The sequence below is a fragment of the Polistes fuscatus genome, unplaced genomic scaffold (genome assembly GCF_010416935.1).
Source record: "Polistes fuscatus isolate 324 unplaced genomic scaffold, CU_Pfus_HIC Scaffold20, whole genome shotgun sequence".
NCBI classification, from domain to species: domain Eukaryota; kingdom Metazoa; phylum Arthropoda; class Insecta; order Hymenoptera; family Vespidae; genus Polistes; species Polistes fuscatus.
Window position 1 is genome coordinate 3,393,038 of NW_025113097.1, and position 21,197 is coordinate 3,414,234.

The 21,197-nt window shown below is 32.1% G+C and overlaps 2 protein-coding genes and 1 long non-coding RNA gene across 7 annotated transcripts; all 3 read left to right on the top strand.

Annotated features, from left to right (window-relative positions):
- The first annotated feature begins 183 nt into the window (after window positions 1–183).
- LOC122517466 lies at window positions 184–789 on the top strand. Its single transcript, XR_006303863.1, has 3 exons — window positions 184–340; window positions 499–607; window positions 750–789. It is a non-coding gene; the product is annotated as an uncharacterized LOC122517466 (long non-coding RNA).
- A 1-nt stretch (window position 790) lies between these two features.
- On the top strand, window positions 791–1,876 carry LOC122517465 (nudC domain-containing protein 3). Its single transcript, XM_043635866.1, has 3 exons — window positions 791–1,344; window positions 1,456–1,644; window positions 1,728–1,876. Exons 1-3 carry the CDS (start codon window positions 886–888, stop codon window positions 1,818–1,820), a joined length of 741 nt encoding a protein of 246 aa, XP_043491801.1. The 5' UTR covers window positions 791–885; the 3' UTR covers window positions 1,821–1,876.
- An 83-nt stretch (window positions 1,877–1,959) lies between these two features.
- Window positions 1,960–18,644, top strand: LOC122517464. 5 transcript variants are annotated; one of them, XM_043635861.1, is made up of 7 exons: window positions 1,960–2,953; window positions 7,943–8,066; window positions 13,736–13,846; window positions 13,961–14,098; window positions 14,193–14,290; window positions 14,714–14,879; window positions 16,937–18,644. In XM_043635861.1, exons 1-7 carry the CDS (start codon window positions 2,828–2,830, stop codon window positions 17,038–17,040), a joined length of 867 nt encoding a protein of 288 aa, XP_043491796.1. In that variant the 5' UTR covers window positions 1,960–2,827; the 3' UTR covers window positions 17,041–18,644. The 5 variants fall into 5 exon arrangements, with proteins under 5 accessions (XP_043491796.1, XP_043491795.1, XP_043491798.1 ...); XM_043635860.1 differs by lacking the exon at window positions 14,714–14,879 and adding an exon at window positions 14,955–15,120; XM_043635863.1 differs by lacking the exons at window positions 1,960–2,953; window positions 14,714–14,879 and adding exons at window positions 6,408–7,412; window positions 14,955–15,120.
- Window positions 18,645–21,197: the final 2,553 nt, after the last annotated feature.

Below are 21,197 nucleotides of genomic sequence, written 5' to 3' on the forward strand. Positions count from 1 at the left end.
GCAAGTTTTATTAAAATAAATTCATCGTTGGAATATATCTTCCAGAACTTTTGAGACAATTATTACTTTAATTGATATATTTTTAACTTTTATATGAATTATGAAAAAAAAGTATATATATATACATATATCTATATAAACGTTTAATATTATTATATATTAATAAAAATAAGATAAAAAAATGAAAATAAAAGACAATTGGCTTCGTGACGTCATAAATATTTAAAATCAAAATAGTACAACCCTTATGCCACTAGTTAGCGTTTTTCATCGATTGGTTCCTTAAAAAACATTGATTGATTTTGGTTACTAGTATACTGATTTAATTTTATAAATACAAGTATGTTCAAATATTTTAATAGTTATAATAATTTCATTTATATCCATAAAAACAAAAAAAAGGAATAAAAATTTGTCCATGTACATTTTTACCATTTATTTTAACCTTTCACAATAAGTTACTAACTTCACTTTCTATTTCTATGTGACGATGTAAAGTTGTAAACAGCGAGGAGTATAACACGATGTGGGAATTTTTGAAGTTTTGTTTTAAAAACAATACGTTATTTGTTATTTAAATGAGTTGTGTATTTTCCTTGTTAAATTGGTAAGTCTTTATAGTACTGTAAATCTTTATATTAAAATGAAATGTCAATAATATTATTCTTATAAATATATTATTTGTTATGATTATGAAATATTTGATTTTTTAAACACTTGTTTTTAACATGTTCTTATTTCTTTTACAGGACACACACACATAATAAATATTTTACAATAAATTAATATCTATCATATTATCTTATATCAACTAAAGTCAAAGAAAAAATATTTTCCTTTGATTATTTATTAGAAATTATAATAGTTTGAACTGAACATATATCAATGTCATTGGGAGATTCGTATGAAAACAACAAATTATGCAGTTCATTGCAAAACAATGCAATGACCGTGGTACAAGAAGAAATGGTACCATACGTTTTTCAAGAAGTAGAGGTTGGAACATCTAAAGATATCAAAGATAAAGTACAAAATAAAAACAATAGCATAAGACCTTTACAACCATCAGACAGCTATAATGGAGCAATAAGAGACACTTATATTTGGTCTCAGACAATCACTGATATAGATGTACTCATAAAGCTTCCGAAGATAACTTTGAAACCTAAGGATCTTCGAGTTACTATAGAAACTCAAAGGATAAAAATTGAAGCACGGCAGGGATATGAAACATGCAACAAAGTTATCGATAAACTTGATTGGACTACCATCTTTGAGGGTGGACTAATATTTAAAATAAAGAAAGATGAGTCCGTATGGAGTTTAGTATCTGGATATATCAGTGTGCGTTGAAACAAATTGAAAGCCACAGGATACTATATATGTTGGAATATGGATAGGAAGTATCTAAGTGTCTAAGTAGCTAAGCATTGTGTGCTTATCTTCTGTTTATAGATACATCTTGAGAAAATATCCGAACGATGGTGGGATGCCCTAATTGCTGAAGAACCTAAGATAGAGCTGAATAAAATAGATTGTTCAAGAAATTTAGATGAAATGGGTTTAACGGAACAAATGAAAGTAGAAGAATTAATGTGGAATCATCAGCAGAAACTTCTTGGCAAACCTACGTCGGATCAATTGGTAATTTTATTTATAGAAAAAAAAAAACACAATGTTTATATACAGTACGATATCAAAGTTAATATATAAATATCTGTTCACAGAAATTGGAGGAAATTATGAAGAAAGCGTGGAATGCGGAAGGATCACCTTTTCAGGGTACACCGTATGATCCATCCATAATAAAATATAATTGAAATATTTTTAATATGAACCCAAGCAGAGTTTAATTAAACTATACCATCAAATTGAATAAATATTTCTCTCCAAATCCTTAAAGATAAGTAATATTTTATAAATAATATATCATCAAATAATAAAGGGGAGTCACGTAATCGAATTTACCGCGTTTTACTTGTAGTAAACAACTTTCTTTCTATTAGTCGTAACGCCACCAATAAGAATAAAGATTCAATTCTATCGAATGGGTCTTATGCCCGCGAATTAGTTTGGTTTATCTTGAAAGTGCGTTGAGCACCGCTGTTGCAATGAAAAGAGATAGGTAACATATCTACCTGTTGAAGCTATGTTCGCGTTTAAGTGGGGGGGATTCCATTACTCTCCTTCTCTCTCTCTCCTTCATTCTTTGGCTCCCTCTCTCTCTCTCTCTCTTTCTCTCTCTTTCTCTCTCTCTCTCTCTCTCTCTCTCCTTGGGTCCAAGCTTTTCTCCGAGGTGAGGATCGGGCCGTTAGTCTCGTGTTGTAGGAGAGAGCAGTGGTAGTGCGTACCGCGAAGGTTCGCGTTCGATTAACAGCAACGAAAACACATAACTAATTTCAAATCGATCTCGATCAACGAACCACGAACGACGCGCGCGCGATTTTTCGATCTAGAAGTGGTGTACCGTTTTATTTTCCCTTCGGAAAATATTATTTTCTTACCTTAACTCTTTTTTTTTCTCCGCGCGCGCAAGAAAGAGAGGAAGAGAAAGAGGAACACAGTTGGTTGGTTCGTGGACCGGATTGGTGAACTCATTCTATCTCTTTTTCTCTCGTGCCAACATCACAGATAGGATTCACGGATGAACCAAAGGCCGTTTTCTTTATCTTTATATTCTTCGTCTTATTCGTCCTCACCGCCGTAGCATCCTAACGGTATACGGGGGTGAAGAAGTGCTCTCTTGGAAAATAATATTCATATTTTTGGATAGTTATATATACATATATATATTCCAAAGAAGGAAGAAGATAAAGAAGACATCAGGATGCCCTGTTCTGCAGTAACGCTGTCCCTCGCGACCATAACCGGTATCATTGCCACTGCCCTCCTAGCTATTGCCTTCTCTACGGATAATTGGCTTTACACCGAGGTCAAGCGTGCCCAAATTCAGGTTCGTAGGAGATCGGCTTTGATTTAGAGAAATTCAATACCCTTTTACGAACGGAACGATCCCCGTCGGCTAGGTTGCTTTCTGGAATGTCATGGTGCATAGCGTTCTTTCGTTTTTCGAAGTGAATGAAGTGAAAGAATTAGATACAGAAGGATTCTTCTTCTGATCTTCAATAGAAGGAGGTAGAGAAAGAGAAAGATCGTTGCAGGATGTATACATATTTTTATTTTACGTGTTCCGTTTTATTTTCGTTTAATGCTGAATAATGGAGATTGAACAGGTGAATGTGTTAGGTAATAAAGAGAGAAAAATGGTTATCAATGTTGATGTAGAACGAATGACACAGGTGGAAGAATAGCTTTCCAGGGATACTTTGAAGGAATTTAAAAAGAATGTATGCGCAGTCATGAACAAATTTTTTTAAATGTATTTTATCGAAAGAAACGTTCCACGAACATCTTGTTAAATATTTTCTAAAAATTGAAACGTCTAAGTGTTCTTTTATTTTTTGCGCGTGTTTCTCGTCATTTTCTTTCTAATGAATATTAATTTTTGTCTTTTCTTCCTGGTCGAACTTTCCCATGATTCAACTAACACGTATCGAAATATTCTACGAACTAGATTTCTCTAATTATGCAAATGTACTTTTCGTTGATTCTTCTTTTCAAAAAAAGGTTCTTATTTTTTTTTTCTTTCTTAATTATAGTTATCTAAACAAGTAGTATGTGATATAAAGTCGTAAAAGTAACATAAATCGTAAAAAATATTCTACTCTCTCTCCTTTTATCAATTTTATAGGCTATCTTCCGCATTTTACAAAGTAGCGGGAATTCGTGAAATGCCACGTACACGTCGACTTACTTTCTATTTTCCAGAGCGATGTCTATACGCTTCGTATACCTAGAGGAAATAATGTTTTTTTTTTCTTCTTCTTCTTCTTGGGATTTTTTTTTATTATTACCTTTTTTATTATTTTCTCCTCTTTTCTTTACCCCGTCCCCCCGTCCCCCGTAGATCGAGAAACGTTCGATTTTTCCTTTACCTTTTTCAACTTTATGCTTCGTTTAACGCTGATTCGTATCGAAACCGCATTATTGTGGACGATTAACTACGAGTCCTCATAACGAAGATATTTACCGTGAAGCGGCGAAAACGTGAAAGTTAATTGCGCTTGATTATAATTCCTTTTGATCGCATCCATCATCACCATCATCTCCCCTAAGATATTTAAAATCTACTGAATTTCTCTACCTTGCTTGTGATCCTTCGTACAAATTAAAAGCTGATAATCGGAATAATTCTTTGGATACGTGTCTCGTCGTAAAATAACGCGCCTGGCATCTTTAAATTAAAAAGAAAAATACGCCGGAAGATGGATCTTCTCGACATCCGTAGTCGTCCTTGTCGCAGGTGAACGTTCGGGTCGAAGGTCAAGTTCACCCTCGAGTTGGCCTATAGCTTCGCGAACGGAAGAATTTCTCACGACAGTCGTGTGCAGTCTCACAAATGTGTAAAGCCTTTAACGCAAGAGACTTCAAAACTAGATAAACTATGTCTAATTACAACAACCATGTGCAACAACCATGGCACTGTTCGTTCATCCTTTTTTTTTTATTCCTTTTTTTTTTATCCCTATCTTGCCATTTTTACTCACCAATGTAATTACGAATTTGTTGTTACTACTGTAAGAATATAATTGTCAACAAATCGATTGCGATAAAAATATGTATATTAAAATCCTGATACGTTTAATGTTAAAAATACGAAGAACATTAGACAATTTGTTATTTAACAATAGATGAACTGTCATTAGGTTTAGTATGAAACGTTTTAGATCATTGGCGAGAGAAAATAAGACGACGGATTCATTGTTGTAAGTCATAGGTTCCACTTGAATCGTATTTTTCTTTACTCGGTCAAAGGAGTCTTCATTCTTCTTCAAAAATATTTGTCTTTTTTTTTTCGGGCCACCTGTCTTTTCCTCTCGTCCTCTTCATTCGTTACCTTCAGAACGATCGACATTCCGAGCCGCACCCATTCTCAAGCGCGTTGACTCAACAAGTTTTGCGTTTAACGTTCGATGCAATGCAACCGTCTACTGTGTTGGTTCGTCGAAACTAATCCATTTACAGAAAATTACCTACGAAACTCTAGATCTTTTCCTTATCGTATCCGTTTCGCGGATCCATTTCACAATGTGAAAGAAATAATACGAACAATGATCGTTTCAAATCGTTACGTTATATTACGATTGTTATTATTAGTTTACATTGTATTTTCTATTTCCGTGGACAAAAACTATTCCATATATACAGGGTGTTCTACAAGTCGTTTTACCGAGAGAAGAATAACAAAACAACAAATTAATATTAGTTTGTTAATAGAATTGCAATATCTTGTTTCTCACTTGTAAATATAAATCTCCAGTTATAATTTAGATCGTCCAAAGCGAATTTTTGGAATATTTTATAATCATACCATATAGTATCTCGGCATTAAAAAATATTCATAGACACGAGCATCTTAATCTTATCTATACGAAGATCAAATGTTCTCCGATGACTAATTTTAAAAAACAAATCGATTGGGACGTGTTACTTTGTATAAATATCATCATTTACACGTCATGTCTCTAAAACATATTATTATTAAAGCAAATATAATTAAACATGTCTTATTTTGTGTGTGTGTATTTCCTCGTGTTGTCCCTTTTTAAATTTGAGAGAGAATCTTTCAGATGTAAGAAACGTCGACGTTAATTTTCTCGACAATCGGAGGGTCGCATTTGAGCTCCGCATCGTACAGTTATGTTACCTGTTATCCGTCTCATTCTAACGAATAGGTGATTACGACATATGCGTGTACACGGCACTGCCAGTGTGCATACTTGCGAGTAAGGCGAGGTAGCAATTCCATGGACGCTTTTACGATAGAAACGCAACAACGCACAAAGCCAACTCATATTCGAACATCTTGTAAAGTTTTACAAATCGTCCTGCGTATCTTTCAATTTCCTCCACATTGTCAATTATATATCATTTTTAGCAAATATCGATTAACTGACACCAAATAACATTTGTTTGTTTTCTCTCTTTCAAATATTAGATAATTATTAATGCTTTTTTTATATTTAATTAACAACGACAGTATTTGTTTTTTTTTAATCTTTTTCATACGTTCCCGCGAACGATCCAAGATGGCCGAGCTCGTAGCACGTGACACGTATACTTTCCTGGCGGGTAATTTCAAACGCAACTTCGATCGATTATCTATTTAATGATACGCGTGTCGTATTTAAGAATCTTACGGAATAGACTAGGAAACGGCATTGAATCGGTTCGCATTCATTGTTTAAAAAAATTCAAATGAAAGTTACCGAGCGTGACGCTTAGATATGTATGTATATATATATATATATATATATATATATATATATATATATATACGTATGCATGTATATATGTATGTATTTCAGAAGCCAAATGCGTTATTTAGAAACGAGTTTTGCGGTGAAAGGTATCGCTAAGTTTTAACACTAGGATTTTTTGGTTTAGCTCGTCCAATCGATCGTTAAAACGTCATAGAATATCGCATTGAGCGAAATCGATAAAGATGATCACAGGAATACAGGTGATTCCTTGCGTTGTCTGAAATATTTACACACATTGTTGTTGTGTTTTTATATTATCAATTTTATACTGATCGATAAAAGAAAACATACAAAATAATGATTTAAATGAATATCTATAAAATATAATTACCATTTTCATGGTTCACGAAACGTAAGAAAAGTAAACCGATATTAGGACAAGGACGACTTCGCGTTCAAATCGAATATTCATATCCTTTCTGTTAGATCGTTAATCGTACACGTATTTTACGTATGTATGATCTCTTTATTACATAAAATAGAAACATATGTTTTTCAAGTGTATCAAGTTTGTCTCTAACTTATCTTCAGAAGTGTCTTATTGCACATTTTCGTATTTCTACAATCTCGTATAAGTACAAACTATTTATTCTATGGCCATTGCTATTTACAGAAAGCATAGCTTACGTTCTCACGAGAAGCCGTACGTTCTCTCTTCCTCTCTTTCTCTCTCTCTATCTTTCTCTTACTCGGATGACATTCTCGTAGAATCACGCTTTCCTTTCTATCAAATTGCCGGGGATCGACGCCGTGGCTTCTGTGTCGGAATAATGGCGAATACAATGACAACGTGAAAGCTGAATGAAGTGAACGCAGGTCTTCCCTTGGATCCTTCGGTTTTTTGTTTTTGTTATTTGCCAGTTGGGTTCGATTATTTTCAATAAATTCTAAATACTTCAATTTTCGATTCAAATAAATACGTCCGATAGTATCAGGGAAGACGTTAGATTAGTATTATTACGTTGACCATTTTGATAGAAATTTTGTATGAATATCCAAGAACGAGCTCATACAGTAATACACACAAGAGTATGTTTTACATGTTAATACTTATTAACAATTAACTTGAAGAAATCTTTATGGAGATGATGAATTAAACGAAAGGAATGTTGCACATAGCATCGGTGTTACTCTCTCAAGGTTAAAAAGATCTTGCATCGGATGGTCTCGCATCATGTGTCGTCACGTACGATTATTACCAGTCAGTAATCCAGGAAAAATCGTGGGTTGTCATGGAATCTTTTCTCCAGTCATATATAGTCTTTGTTATATTCATTATCATTCAAAATATCGAAATAATCTGACCTTTACTATAGTACAATGCTCGTAGATTGCCTTGTACTCGATTGACCATTGAACACAACGATGATTGTAGGCGTAACTGAAGAGAATATTTTGTTTATCTAATGGATTTAGAAATTTGTTAAGTGCACGTTATGCAGTGTCATCGATTATCTTCGTCAATTTTTTTATTGAAATCATTCTATGATATATATATATTATTTATGCTTATCTAGAGATTAATTTTGATAACTGATTTTTCATTTTTTTCTTTTCAGCAATATACAGGCAAGCACGCTGAACAAAGTCATCTGATAGATCAAATGAATGCAAAGTATTATTATTATACAAGAACTCAGGGTCTCTTCAGGATATGTTATCCCAAAGAAAGGCCACCTACGGGTAAGATAATGTATAATATAATTATTTCTAATTTTACATAGAGATAAATTAAAAGACAAGATTTTATTATACAAGATAAAATAGAATATACGTTTAAAAGAAATAAAAAAATATGTGTGTCAAAAAATGAACTATTAATAAGATACTCGTATTTTTTGTTGAATCTGCAAACAAAATTACATAATACAAAACAATATTACTGATTATAAGTATAACTCTTATATTAACAAATTCAAATTTTGCGATAAAATAAAATAAAAATCAGAATATATATATATATATATACATACATACATACATACATACATACATATTTTATCGGCTATGTGCACGCGCGCGAATAAAACGCATGGCCGCAATTTCGATACCCGTTATAACACAAATTCTTCGGCGTAAATTACACGATCAACTACATTGCATCTTCGCGGTAACGATAAGATTTTGTAACAGAACTCGATGGTTGTGATGGTGGTGGCTCCAATCATCGTAGAATATCTTTCTCGTGTTTGGACCGTTGCAATCGGACGCTGCAATGGCGTTCCATATGGAAAAGGTTACACCTTTCGGTCGATCCGCTATATAGGCATTAAACTGCTAGTGAAATGCACTCTATGCTCTCTCTTTCTTTGTTCATCTTATATAGCAAGTATGTCAAACATGCAATTTGCCAACGCATATTTAAATTATTTGCTGAGTATGATATTTCGATTAAAATAAATAATAAAGTATGTGGCACACAAAATATTTTGTTCGAACAATCGAATATATTACTTTTGATTTATTTTTAACAATACAGTTATATTTGACGCATAAGGTAGAATAATTAAATATTTAGCTTTTACCATTAGATAGGTTGCTATTAAATGAAACAATTTATTGTGTATTTCGTGTATTTCAAGGAAACGTGAAATGTTGATACGTGTATTCCATTAAAAGTTTAATAGTCGAGAATAGAAGAGAAAGGTAACTACTTTCATGGAAATATCGATAAGGACTAGGTCTAATCATATTTTATACTATGAAAATCGCATCGGTCAGACTTCCTGGTGAACGTCGTCTTCATTTATGCAAGAATCGTGAGCTCGCATTCGTAATCACCGGTTCACAATATGACACCAGGAATTATGCAAAATGTTTGCTTGATGCGTACGTACGACGGATTATTTTCTCGGAAGATCGTAAATTTGCTGGCTTTGTCGTTCATTACAGATACATACAGGCAAGCGTTGGTAAATTTACGAGAAATCTTCTTACACGATTGTTTCTTTCTCTTCTTTTCTTCTTTGGATCTTCTTTATTCGAGAAGAATAAAAACAAAAATTCTTTTATCTAGGAAAATTTCGAATCGTCAAATAGCATCACAAATGATCCGTACACATTTCGAACTTCTTAACCATTAAATTTATTTCCCGATACGCTCAAATGGCTACAAGAGAATATTGGTTGTGTTGTAAAATGGTTGGTAAATCAGAAACGATCGTTTCACAGGGAAAGGAATATAATGGTGAGATCGCGTATGATGTTCACGAAACATTCCTCCAAGAATGATAACCAATCATCATTATCATTGCAAATTCAACGAAATTCCTCTTTGGAAATATTATTTTTTTAAAACGGTACATGAAAATATTATACTTGGTTAAATATTTTACAAAATGACACGATTAATATATTATATTACGATACATTAACAATCTCTGCTAATTTTTAATCAACGTGATTTTTAATTAAAAGTATTATCGTGTGATTAATAATTTAGATATACGTACAGTAATAATCGGTGACTTATGAAAAAGAAAAAAAAAAGGGAATAAGGAATTTTAATAAATTAATTAAAAATCGAAATTCTGTTCGGCAAAATGGCGTCGTTCGGCGCCGATATTTCGAAAACACGAATAAACGAACGAAGCAATGACACCGTAGCTCGTGCGTATAGTAGCATATTCTCTCGAGTCTCGAAAAGTACGTGACCTAGAATGCAAGGCGCTATCGCTGGCTGTTGCTGCTGTTGCTGTTGCTGCTGTTGCTGTTGCTACAGTCGAGTTACAGAGACTTACCATCACATTGATGTATAAACGTGTATAACTCATGTAGAATTCATACGTGGTAACCTATGTTAGAAATAAAATAATAGTAACGGTAATATACACACAGATTAGGATGATTAACAAGTAACGTCGAAGAAAATTTGTAATATTTTATATGTTAATAAATACACACATTAGATGCATAAACCATGAATTATTATTAAATAAAACATTAGTAATTTCATATTCACACACACAATAATCACACATTTTTACAAATTTTACATCGTACGCGTATAGAATTTTTTTTTTTTTTTTTTCGATGACACGCACGTATCGAATCAGTCCCGATGATTTTTCGTTAGCATAATTAACTATACTGTTAACAGGAAAATCCTAATCTCTAGTTAAATACCACTTTCGAAGCATCTTTCACGACGTATACGAAACCACTTTGTCCGTTCTGCGAATTGACTGCTTTCACGCTTTTCAGTCGCGTTTTCAAATATGTTGAAACGAGTCAGGTTGTTTCTGTGTTGTTGTTGTTGTCTCTTTGTGTCCTGCTAACTTTATAAAGCCGATTAAATCGGCAGTAAGTCGTTATCTCGCTAGTTAAAAAGAACGGGATTAGTCGTCCGCTTTTATTATTTTTTATAATTCATAGAATTCCACTGTTCTATAGTACATTAGTACCTATTATTAATTAAATAGTATTACATTGAATAAAAACGAAGAAATTTCTAATTTTGATTTCGAAAGAAAAGTCATTAAGATTGTCTTCTTATTTTATTTATTCACATTTACGCGAGAATATGTTCTCATAATTATCATCATTATACGTACGCTTAACGAAAGTAGCTATGATTATTATTGATGGTTATTTATGAAAAAAGAAAAACATTTGTTTCAATTACCGACACAGCAGATAAATATACGCATGTATATACATATATATAATTTTGATGCACGCAGTGAGGCAGTACTTCACTTTTCACTTTCTATTTGATCGGATTTATCTCTGGATTATAAAGTAATAAAATCCAAACAATTTTATTCCCTTGTCATAATACAAAATTTTAATTATTCGTATGTAAAATAATTTGCATCGCAATGTAATAAATTAAGGAAAAATAATTCAATTAATTTTCTTCTTAAATTGATTTTATTTTTTTTTGTCGATATATAAATTAGCACGAAAGTTAAGAAAATTGTTTTACCTTACAATCCGTATTTATTTATTTCCTTTTCGATGAATTTCAATGAGGAAAACATTCCGTCACGGTGTGATTCGAACTACGCGACGATCGGTTTCTTCTAAGAAAGTAACCTTAATTCTTTTCTTTTTTTTTCTACTTCCAATCTATTTCGTTAATCGTAAGGACGCGGCTGACGTGAGAGTCACACGACAATTCCATTTGCGGTTGTAAGAAGAGGTGCTCATTCGTTCTATGGCTTATACAGTTAGCCATGGGGAGTCAACGATCTTGGCATGGCGCCTCCTTTGGACGAAACTAGATTCGAAGAAGGTCGCGAATAACGTTTAGAACGTCGCCTTGAATTTCAAATGTTTCCCCTTCCCCATCACAACGAACGGTATCGCATGTTTCTCTCATTGATAACAAATTAATATATGTGCAACGAAAAAAAATTAACGAATTACAAATAAATGATAGGAAAAAACGAAAAACCGGGTTTTCCTATTAAAAATTAAATACTTGGATCGTAGTACACGTTTTCAGGTTACTGAAACGTTTGAAAAAATGGCAAACTATTTTTTTTCACGTTAGTATAGCAACTTTTTGTTATTTAATTTTATTTATAGTTGGCAATTATTTTTATCTCACACACATTAAATGCTCATGTAGAACGTAAAGAATTTCAAATCACGATAAGAAGTTGACTAAGGTAAGCACGAAGAATCGTCGTATTGGCTCTCGAAGGTTTTCCTCGTGCCGAGGAATTCCAGAGTCAGGAATAATGTGAAAGTTGACCTCACATTTTCACGAATATAATAGCGCGTTGGTCGTCGTAGCGTAATCTTGTCTCGCGTGCATATATATGCATACGTTTGTGTGGAATCGTTTCTATATACCTACTGGTTAACTTGTTTTAATATGAAATCATTTAATTTTCAATAATTTCCGATTAATATTTTCTACCGTTTAATAGAAAAGTAGATTAACGGTTGTGCAACTAATACGTACGTAATTTACGATTGGATTATTCGCCGTGCCGTAACGGCGAAAATAAAAAAAAGAAAATATATATATATATATACTATTGTCCTATATTTTTTGTTTAAATCTCGATTCTCCTCCAATAGGAAATGTTAAAAAAAATAAAACGTAAGTAACGTGATATAAAAGATCCACGAGTAACGATATTGATACGACCTATTTATAAAGTTTTATCGTTCATTACATTATTAATTCATTTATTTTAGTATATCCTATAATAATGAATGAATCATTTAATAACGAGAGCAACGATCCAATACAGAAATTTTAATATCTAACCATAACTGTTGAACTGTACTTACTTTACTGGTCTACGAGTAATCTTTTATTTTTCTTTCCTTTTTTTTTTCTAAAGTTCAAGATTTCGCTAGCATTATCAAGGAGATACCGTTAATAACATCTTGTTTCCTTTTTTGAAAAATAAGGGTCGAACGACGACACGTTCGACGAATAAATCAAATGGACGACGACGACGACCGGAAACGATACGCCGGAAACAAGCGGTATGGGAGAACCGATAAGGCCGTCTGTCGGTCAAAGAACGGTATCACGCTGTGTTGTATCAATCATTTCGATTGTTCTCTTCACTTTTACGATGAGAACTAATTTCTTCTTCCGCCATCATAATGAATGAACGAAGAAACGAACGAAGAAACGAACGAAGAAACGAACCAACTATCGACGAATTTCACAATTTCTTTTGAAATTTTAACGACGATATCTTTCTATTTCTCTAGTTTTTCTCACATTTTTCATAAAGACGTTTGCAATTCTATTGTAAATCAGCAGACACGTCCGATAAAAACGTTTACATTATTTAGGTTCTCCTTTCCTTCTCGACGATACAACAAGACGCTTTCGTTTCTCCATCCCGTTCGAAATAACCGCCTTCTCTTTTGATTTCGTCACGTGACGCGTTGTTTCATGCGACGATTTTCCCATTCTTTCTTACCTTCTCGCAGGTACCAACCAATCTATGATAATATATCGAGATATTTCGCGCGCGAACGTTCTCGACACACTTTCCTTGAAATCATCATTGGAATTACTATGTCTCGAGTTATAAACGTAAACTACTTTTAGCTAGCTAGCTAAACTTTCTATGAACAATTTTCCTCCCGTAACGATCCGATTGAAAAATTGTAGCTTTGTAAAATCTCTTGAATTGAATTATACCATTGCGGAATGATTATTGATCAATATGGAAAGTGTCAAAGTTGCAATATTTCGATAGGTTGTTGTACTATTACGAAAAGAAAAACAACAAAAATAAAACTCGATCAATTTCGTATGATCATTAATTCATGAAGTAAGCATACTGTACGATATATAAAATATTTGTATGACTTATTGTCTCCTTTATATAATATATATGTGTGTACGAATGTATTTTATTTGTTTGCAGTGGAGACGTATTTGAGTCCGGTGGAAACGCATTGCATGAACATTGATTACTTCATCCCCGATGAAGAAAACCAAACGAGGGACTTCTCCGACGACGCAATGGCTCGATTACGTACGTATGGCGCAATTAATGTATAATACGCGTTCAATGATTCGATCGATGACTGAATGTCTATAATTATGTTTTACGTATACCAACATCTATTTATTTTTATTTTCTCGATAGACATGGGAAGATCCGTGATAGCACTCTTCATGGTAGGTTTCCTAGCAATATTTTCTGCCTTTTGGACGGGAGTCGTTGGTTGTTGGCGAAGATCACCAGGAAACATCACAGCTACCGCCATTTTGATGCTATTCGCTTGTTAGTATCCTTACTTTTGCATTGTAATTATGTCATTCTCACGTAAATTTAATGAGGAAGAGAAATATGAAATAGTTGTGACTTGTTCGTTTAGGTTTACTAAGCGCTGGTGGCATGGGACTTTGGCATGGCGTAGAATATTATGAGAAGGAAAAGATCGTTGGCGAAGAGTACTACCAACAATGGAGCAATGTAAGTAATTACCTCGTTACGTATTTTTCTTCCTTATTCTTTATTTTTTAACTATTTTTATTATACCGATGAGAATATTCAATGGCTGGTTCTATTTCAACAAGTTCCTCAAGAAGGATAACCTTTGAAGATTCAGATTTTTCAGTGATAATATCAACCTCTTTGTTAACAACTTTTCTAACAATTTTCTTATCGAAATGTTTTCAAATATAATTTTATAGATTAAAATCAATGTTCGAAAGGAAGCTTCTGCCCTGGAGAGAAACAATTAATAATTTATAATATTAATATCTTTCCCCCACAGTGTATTGTTGATCAATGAAAAAAGAAGACGAAGAAGAAGAGACACCTGGTGGTGACCAGGATATTTTCAACGCGACGAGGAATAAATGATTAGAAATTTAAGAATATATTTGGTCGTAGGTTCTAAAGGATAACACAGCACAGTGGTACGACTGGTCGTTTTACATGGCCTGGCTAGGAGTGGCTATGTGTTTAGGCACGATGACACTATTTCTGATAGCGGCATCCTGCCTAAGAAAGGAACGTGTTCGCGAGCAGACCCAGAATGTTCAATACATCATGCCAGGTGAAACGATGTCCTGTGAACGGACCTGACTAACTTTTCCCGTCTTGTTTTTTTTTTTTTGGAACGCGGTTCTAGGTCCTCAAGGACAACTCACTAATCTCGTACGACTGGTCGTACGTGGTCGCTTGGGTCGGCGTCGGTTGGTCGTTAATCAGCGCGATCTTGTTTAGCGCTGCGGCAATTTGCTTGAGGGGCGAGAGAATGCGCGAGGAGGCAATGAACATGCAGTATCTCATGCCTGGTACATATTTAACACAAAACCCTTTTTGCTTTTGCAAAGAACATACTGTACCCAACGGATGTTTGTTTTTTTCATTCAATCAAATTCGAACGCACAAATCAATATGACAAAAGTAATGTTCGTTGAACAATTACATTTTATTAATTACAAAATTTTAAGACCTACACGCGTATTACTTATATATAATATATTTGATAGATTTTAGCATATCCTATAACGATTAATATCAATAATATTATTCTTATTGTAAGTAGCAATTAACAGTAATATGTCTTTTTTAATGTTAACGAATTATTTGCATTATTATTCAATTATTAGCATTAGGTTTTTGAGACGTCATTGTTCTCTCTCTCTCTCTCTCTCTCCAAGCGTTGCTTAACATGAATGAATATAAACATGCATCATTGTGCACAGTATGTTCCACTAACTGTATAATCATTTATCCATCGAACAAAGATTAAATTCGTGTCTCACGTGCCGAAATGACTGACCACCCATTAAAAACTAACGCGAATCGTTGCGATTGAACAAAATTAGGACATAATTCATTTACAATCAAATAATAATAATAATAATAATAATAATAATAATAATAATAATAATAATAATAATAATAATAATAATAATAATAATCATAGTAATATTAATAATAATAGTAATAATAAAATAATATAGAGAATCATTAGCGGTAACACATCGTTCATAAAATCATCGATAAATTAGGATAACGCATCGAATTAACGTTAATGGGGGATGGGTTATAATATTTCTAAGAAAAAAAAAAAAGAAAGAAATAAAATAGAAGAAAAATGTCGGCAGTGTAGTATAATCATATAAAAAATGTCAACACCATTCATTTCGTTTAACTCCTTTAACAAAACATAACGAATTGTATATAAATTCTTCGATCATTTTTTCTGAATCGTTAATAATAAAATAAAATTATAATAGTTTCTCATGGGGATTAAAAATTGAATGTTCGGTTAACTCGGTGAAAATCTGATTCGATCGTAAATCCCCTTTGAGAATTGCATGGAATCTAAAACGACTGTATAAAAGTAATTATGTCGGTCATGTATCAATATCATTCGGGGAAAACACGACGTTCGATATTCGTGTCCGCGAAACTTTTACTTTTTCATTTTACGCTCTGTTTCCATGACCGATCAGAGTGATTTTGTTACGGTCTGATCTTCGAAAGAGAGAAAAAAAGGTAAATAGACCTTTCTAAAACGAAACGTTTACGATCGATCGGATTAATAGATTTTTGCACGACGACAATTTGACGAATTAACTTATTTTCAATATAAACAAAAAATATTTCTCTCTCTCTCTCTCTTGTGTTAGATTTGTACAATGAAAAATTGTCTGTAACTTGTTAGTAAAAAATGAAACGTCTGATAAAAAAAAAAGACTTGTAATATAATATACGCAGATTCAAATGACGTTCGAAAGCGACACACTTGCCTAATTCGATGACCCACGACGAACGTACTGGACGTTGTTACCTTTTACACGAAAAATATTTACGAATGTTGAGAGACACACACAGACAAACGCGTTTTAGCTTCGTTACGTTGAACGGAAAAAAAAACAAAATATAAATTAAAAAAGTATATTTTGAATTTCATCAAAGATAACGAGATTTAAATTTACCGGGCAAATACAACATGAATCGTAAAATGAAATAAATGAATATAAACGTAATAAAGAAAAGCACAAAGTGATCGAACACGATATATTATAATACATTCTTTTTCGTAATACTTATCAAAAAAAAAAGGTCTAACAAATGTATTTTTGTCTGTAATTTCAGTGTATCCTCAAAAACAACAGTACGCGTATGCAGGTTATCCAGCACCAGCGGCGTATCCAGGGCCATATTATCATGGGTCTCAGTACGGACCGTACAATTATTGAAAATATCAAAACTCTATGAAAAGATCGTGATTGTAGTGGAATGAATTTTTTGGATTATGTTGATTTTAACGTGTGCCAACAACTAGAGGCATACATTCGTCATATTTAATCGATCAATCAAATCAAATCAAATCAAATCAAATCAATGAATTTCTTTCTCTCTTGCTCATCAAAATGGCAGATAAAAAGAAATAAAGAAGAATCGAAAGAGGACTAAGGTTTAACAGAAAGAAAGGAAGAAAAATAAAGAAAAATAAAATCTATATACGAAAGCAAAGCAAAGCAAAGCAAAGCAAAGCAAAGCAAAGCAAAGCAAAGAAAAGAAAAGAGAGAAAAAAAAACCAAGTATAATTAACTAACATAAGTGCCGTCCTATGCCTCATTTTCGACGAGTAAACTCGAATAATCGAGTTCGTACGAACGTTTTCTAAGGTCGTTCGCGTGGCAAAACTTCCGGTATCGCGATGTATAATCCTCTTGGAAGATGATGCCCCTTTCGAGCTACGATACGCTCCGTTTCCTTTTTCTAACGCAAAAACAAAAAGTAGTACGAAGGAAGAGTTTACAAGGCATTTTGATATCTTCCGAAGTTGCTCTCGCATAGAGAGATTAAACATTTTCTATAATTATTTGTTAGTTAGGAACGAGATGATATTTTTATCATTTTTCTTTTTCCTCATCTCTCTCTCTCTCTCTCTATCTGTTTATCTTTATCTTTGTTTTTTTTTTTTCTCAAGATAATGTCTTATCGATACGATCTTCGTGCCCTACTTTTTATTTCTTTTTTTTTTTTTCTATAAATTATTATTTAAAAAAAAGCGTGCCCGTTATTCCATTATGGGAAGTTAGCTTTCACTTTCGTCGTTTTTTCCCTCCAAAGACCTATTTACTTTACTCATATACGTTTGTATTTATATGATATGTATATACGTTTATAAAGAACGTTTATTATTGGTTCGAAACAATTATTTAAAAATCACGATATTCTTTCGATTATTCTCAACGAGAATTTTCTATGAACTGACTGAAAATCTAATTCTCTCCCGAATAATAACATTTAAGACGATAGAACATTATCGTTTAAATATTGCATTTTTATTCCGGCAAGGTAAGATCATTTTCGATCGTCATACAACACACACACACACACACATTATTATTATTATTCGCGAGACTCTCTATCGTCGTCTAGTTATTTTGATATACATAGATACGTAAGATACATTCGAGATAGGGCAAATCACGCACGTATAAGTATGCAAGTAAAATAACATCCATTGTTAACCAATAATTGTATCTAAATCACATGGAAAAAAATGACTATTCTGATTATTTCTGTCTTTGATTGTCAATTAAATAGATTTTTCTTCAGATTCGATTTAATATTGAATTTAAATGAAATCTTAAACAAAAGACTCTGGTGCTCTGTGAACATAAAAGAAGAGAGTGATTTTTTTTCACGTGATATATACGTTTATTTTATTATTTTATTATTTCTTTTTTTTGCCCTTTTTTTACAAATTCGTGCTTTAACCTATTCTCTTGCTCACCATGATGGTACCTTAAATGTAAGGCGTTATTGAATTAAACAACAAAAGAAACAAGTGGAATTAAATTACTTACCATACATTTATAATGCGAATAAACGGACGAAAGAAAAATTATTTTTTTTTAGCGATTATTCTATAAATGTCATCTATACAACGAGTTCATCGTCAAGGAGTTTAAGTATAAATGATCTGATATTTATAATAATTCGTGTGACATTACATAGTATGTACAATAATTTATCTTTTTTTTTTAGACATATATATATATATATATATATATAATTTTATATATAAATCTCAAAATAGTAACGAAAAAATAATTACAAGACAAATTTGTACTATCTGTTTGTATCCCTTTTCCTATTTTTGTTTGTTATCACAAGTATATACATACGTATATTTGTTTTTGAATGTGTGTATATGTATATAAATATAATGTTTTCCAGAAAGTTTCTATTAAACTTTACATGCATATTTGTTCTTCGATTAAAATAATTAAAATAATTAAAACATATTCAGATGGAAATGGGTCCAGAAAAGTATTTTTTTCGTGCATGAATAAGCCAACCCTATCTTTGGTTTCAAAGGTACAACAATGCGGTATTACCCTTACGAAAATGCAATTTATAAATTTAAATTTATTTTATATTAATTTAATCACATTAATTATACTAATTTACAATAATAAAACGAGTGTAATACATATATATGTATTTTGTAGTAGGATTCTTCGAAATATGATCATCATCGTAAGTGCAAAATGGAATTTATTATAACAATCAAAGAAAATACTGAAAAATAAACATTTTTGTAAAAATATATTGTTGTAGATTTAAACTTTTACTTGCAAATTCCAAAATGTACATATATATAATAAAATGAAAGTACTTGACAAAAACATTAGTAAAGGATTCCTCACACGTAGAAAAAAGAAAAAAATAATTTATACCAGCGTGGGTTTAAAAATCTTCCATTTTTAAACTACCTATAACATTTAAATAAAAACTTACAATTATCCATTGTTTCCAATTCAATTTGTAAAAATATAAAAATGATTTAAAAAGGTGCCTTGCAGGTGCGTCGTAATCGATCATCTGTTGAAAAAAAAATAAAATGAAAATAAAAGTTCAACAATCTTAGATTATGAGCTGACATCTGTGAATATATATAAGTTATTAGAAAACATTATAAAGTAATTAGTTTCTGTATATTAAATGGATAAAAGGAACCAAGGCGAAAAGAATAAGGATATGATATTAATAAGGGATTCAAAAGAAACTAATTACAATTATAATGTTTATGGTAAGCGGTCTTTGGCTAGATTTTACTTGCAATGGAATGTATAACATATAAAATATGTTAAACATTATACTAAAAGTAAAATACCATTGCCCCGGGTCTAACCACGAGGTGGTAACCGCTTCCGAAGACCCAAAAATTGATTAAAAAACAATATAAGTAATCGGTAAATTTTACGTTTATGTATTGGCTCAGTAACGAAATTAAGTTTAAAAAAATCATCTAAAGACACACAAAATAAAAATATATTAAAATTATTTCTATTGAAAGTACGTTAATATGTATGTAATGTTTAAACTAGTAGATATGTATTTAAAAAACCTGAAATATAAAGAGAGTGCATTAAAATATTAAAATAATTGTTAATTAATCGATAGAAATGTCTATTGTTGTTAGAAAATTCGGAATAAATGTTCTGTCAACCGTCTTCCTCGAAATTCACCTTGAGACTGGCACATTCTCTTTTATGAAAATTCTTTTATTAAATGTTGTTTATATGACTTTCCGAACGTTGCGCATGTGTATAAAAGAAAATAATCTACTTAATCAATAAAATTTAAGATTATAACGTTCTAATTGTATTATTCTTTTATTATTTATGTAATAGTTTAAACTAGAGTACATTTTTTTAAACGTTTCCTTGCAGTGGTGACCTTCCGAGGGGGGAAATTTTCATCGAAAAGAATATCACATAGAAATAATTTAATATTTAAAGTATACTAATAAATAAGTAATTTTTAAACCAGTACACATGTGTTTCAATGAGCTGAAATAAAAAAAAGAGTGTATTAGAATATTAAAATAATCGTTAATAATCGATAAAAGTGTCTATTGTCGCTTAAATGTTCATAACATATGTATGCGCATATAATATTCGAAACAATTAAAAATTATGATCATATTATAGCAGTCTTTTAATTTTTGTGCAATTGTTTAAACAAACGTCCTATAAAAATATTTTATTACAGGAGAATATTAACATTATTAAACAATAGTAAATAGCTTAGAAAAATATTAATGAGTTTACTTATCGATATATATAATATATCTACATTGTTACGACCCTGTTTTGAGCCGTCCCTGGAAAAAGGACGTTAAGACCGTTTCCAGGCAACGAATTGTTGATCGGGAGATCTTGACAGGAGCTCGGAAAGCACGGACGTGTTTGTATTACGGGAAACTGTAAAAAGGGCCTTAACGGTTATTAGAGTCCGCGCTGCTGAATAAAGTTCTTTGTTATTTTACGTAATCTGTGTTTGGGCGGGAGCGTTACAATATATACTGTAAAAGGCATTTAAATGCCGCCCT

Bases quoted from the DNA above. Each gene is read 5' to 3' on its own strand.
- LOC122517464 (XM_043635861.1), top strand. From the start codon at position 2,828: ATGCCCTGTTCTGCAGTAACGCTGTCCCTCGCGACCATAACCGGTATC. The intron at 14,099-14,192 runs GTTAGTATCCTT...TTGTTCGTTTAG, and splicing joins CATTTTGATGCTATTCGCTT to GTTTACTAAGCGCTGGTGGC. The intron at 14,880-16,936 runs GTGAAACGATGT...CTGTAATTTCAG, and splicing joins TGTTCAATACATCATGCCAG to TGTATCCTCAAAAACAACAG.
- LOC122517465 (XM_043635866.1), top strand. From the start codon at position 886: ATGTCATTGGGAGATTCGTATGAAAACAACAAATTATGCAGTTCATTG. The intron at 1,345-1,455 runs GTGCGTTGAAAC...TTCTGTTTATAG, and splicing joins TAGTATCTGGATATATCAGT to ATACATCTTGAGAAAATATC. The intron at 1,645-1,727 runs GTAATTTTATTT...ATCTGTTCACAG, and splicing joins AACCTACGTCGGATCAATTG to AAATTGGAGGAAATTATGAA.